The 2,326-nt window shown below is 30.2% G+C and overlaps 1 protein-coding gene across 1 annotated transcript; it reads left to right on the top strand.

The window, feature by feature from the left end:
* Positions 1-6: 6 nt before the first annotated feature.
* Positions 7-1,230, top strand: LOC116347511 (antichymotrypsin-2-like). The gene is made up of 3 exons (XM_031778106.1): positions 7-578; positions 654-798; positions 870-1,230. The coding sequence occupies exons 1-3, from the start codon at positions 78-80 to the stop codon at positions 1,064-1,066; spliced, it is 843 nt and encodes a 280-aa protein (XP_031633966.1). The 5' UTR covers positions 7-77; the 3' UTR covers positions 1,067-1,230.
* Positions 1,231-2,326: the final 1,096 nt, after the last annotated feature.

Below are 2,326 nucleotides of genomic sequence, written 5' to 3'. Positions count from 1 at the left end.
ATGTGAATGAAAACTATAAGTTGAATAAAAGTTTTCAGGAAGTGGCAGCTAAAAAATTCTCAGCCGGAATTGAGACAATGAACTTTGACAAGAACATCGAAGCTGCGCAAAAGATCAATAATTTCGTCAAAAATAAAACAAATGATAAGATAAAAGATCTCGTCAAAGGAGATTGTATAAATAATAAAACTAGTGTCATTTTGGTGAATGCCAACTATTTCAAAGGCGACTGGCTCTATAAATTTGATAAAACACTCACAGAAGTGGATGATTTTTATATTAGTGAAACAAAAACAGTGTCGGCTGCTTTTATGCATGTTACAAGTAATTTCAATTCGAAAGAATTTGATGACTTAGATGCCACTTCGCTAGAACTGAAATATACCAATTCGAAATTATCATTTGTGATCGTCTTACCGCATAAAAGAGAAGGTTTATCAAAATTGGAAGGTAAATTGAGCAATTACAATTTGACAAAGCTGGCTGGCGATTTTAGTCCCTATGATCGTGGTTACGAGGTGATATTGCCCAAATTTAAGGTTGAATTTGAGATTGAATTATACGACATATTAAAAAATGTATGTAATGAAAAACAACACATTTTTTGGAGTAAAGTAATAATAAGAAGCATTTAAAATAACTTGATTTCGTAGTTGGGAATGAAAGAGATGTTTAATGAAGAAAAAGCTAATTTGAGTGGTCTTTTGGAATCCAAGGAGCAACTTTATGTATCGGATGTACTTCATAAAGCTAACATAGAAATCAACGAAGAAGGTGCAGAAGCAGCATCTGCTACAAGTAAGACTTTTTAATATCTATTTTAAATTCAAAAAAAAAAAAACTATTTGACACTCTTATTATCTTTGAAGGCTTGCACATACTTATACCTATGAGTGCAGATAAACATCCACCGAGAATACCGAAATTTAAAGTCGATCATCCATTCTTGTATTACATATGGGACACGCAAACACAAACCCCTGTCTTTAGCGGTCGAATTACGAAACCGAATGTTGTCGATCACACTGACAAAAAATCATGCACGTTTTTTGGATTAATTTGTTGAAGATGGGCGATTGAATGTTTTGAAAAATATTGACTATGTTACGATTCATATAAAAAACATATTGCATTATCATTACATATGTGTAATAGAAATAAAAAGTCGATAAATATTGTCAAAAATCACAATAAAGTGTAAAAAATCGATGATAAGATTTTAATCATAAATCATGTGTGTTTTTCTGATTATTTCGTTCATTTATTTTAATATACATAAATATCAATCTAAAAAAGATATAGTACTAATTATTGCTTCGCGAATGACCGAAAATGTAAGTCAGGTTTTTAGGGGAGAGAAACCAATGCTAGTTTTTCTAGTTTATAGCTAATTTACTAGTTTTTAGCTAATTTACTAGTTTATTGCTAATATTCCTTTATGAAATTGCTAGTTTTCTAGCTTTTTGTTCTGTCAAATGGCAACCAATTGATTGTACTGACACAATGAAGTATTTTGACGTTTTGTTGTTCAGACATATTTTTATGTGTTTTGAATAATTATATATAATTGTGTATACACTTATAATAGTGAAAATTAGTTTGATTATTCTTTTTTAACACAAAATCGTGCATAAAGTACTTGTTTCTTTCAATAGTCGACTTGTAAAATTGATTTAGTCAGCAAATCATGGCACAATATCAAAATGGCGGATCAAAAAATTTTTGATAATTTTTCTAGTTTTTACTTGAAATATAAAAAACTAGCTAATGGTTTCCGTCCCCTAGTTCCAAACTGACAAACAAAATTCGCGTAATAGATTCATTATTAAATTAAAATTTGAATTGAATGATTTACAAACAAACACAACCAAGAAAAGTCAAAACGGAAAAAATGCCGATTGCCCCAAGTAATAGAGTAGATGTCCGAGAAATCATTAAGTGCAGTTTTATTAATAACTATCAAAAATATCTTTTTACCCTTTATAAAATTATAGTGGAAAGTTTGGTTTATCTTTATTATGAACTTCCTTCAAATTATAGCATATAACCGTTATTAGTTGTGATTCGCTTAAAGCCACAAATCTCAAGCTATGAAAGGAAGTTGCGTTTATACATTTAAATTAAAGTACTTATTTATTTGCAGACCGAATTTTGTTTGGTATTGATGTCATCAACAATTCTATTTAAATAACGATTTCGACAGAAAGAAAGTTCATTCGCGAGTTGTGTGTTAAAGTATCAAGATCAATCATCTATCAGGATGTCTATAGTACTCAATAAAGCCTTGCCGGTGGTGCAAACTCAAGGTCTAAGCAGTGGATTTGGA

Source organism: Contarinia nasturtii, unplaced genomic scaffold (genome assembly GCF_009176525.2).
Source record: "Contarinia nasturtii isolate CC-2019 unplaced genomic scaffold, AAFC_CNas_1.1 Cnas_scaffold_1963, whole genome shotgun sequence".
Classification (NCBI taxonomy): domain Eukaryota; kingdom Metazoa; phylum Arthropoda; class Insecta; order Diptera; family Cecidomyiidae; genus Contarinia; species Contarinia nasturtii.
Note: the sequence above shows the minus strand (reverse complement) of the source record. Positions and strands in the feature narration are given on the sequence as shown.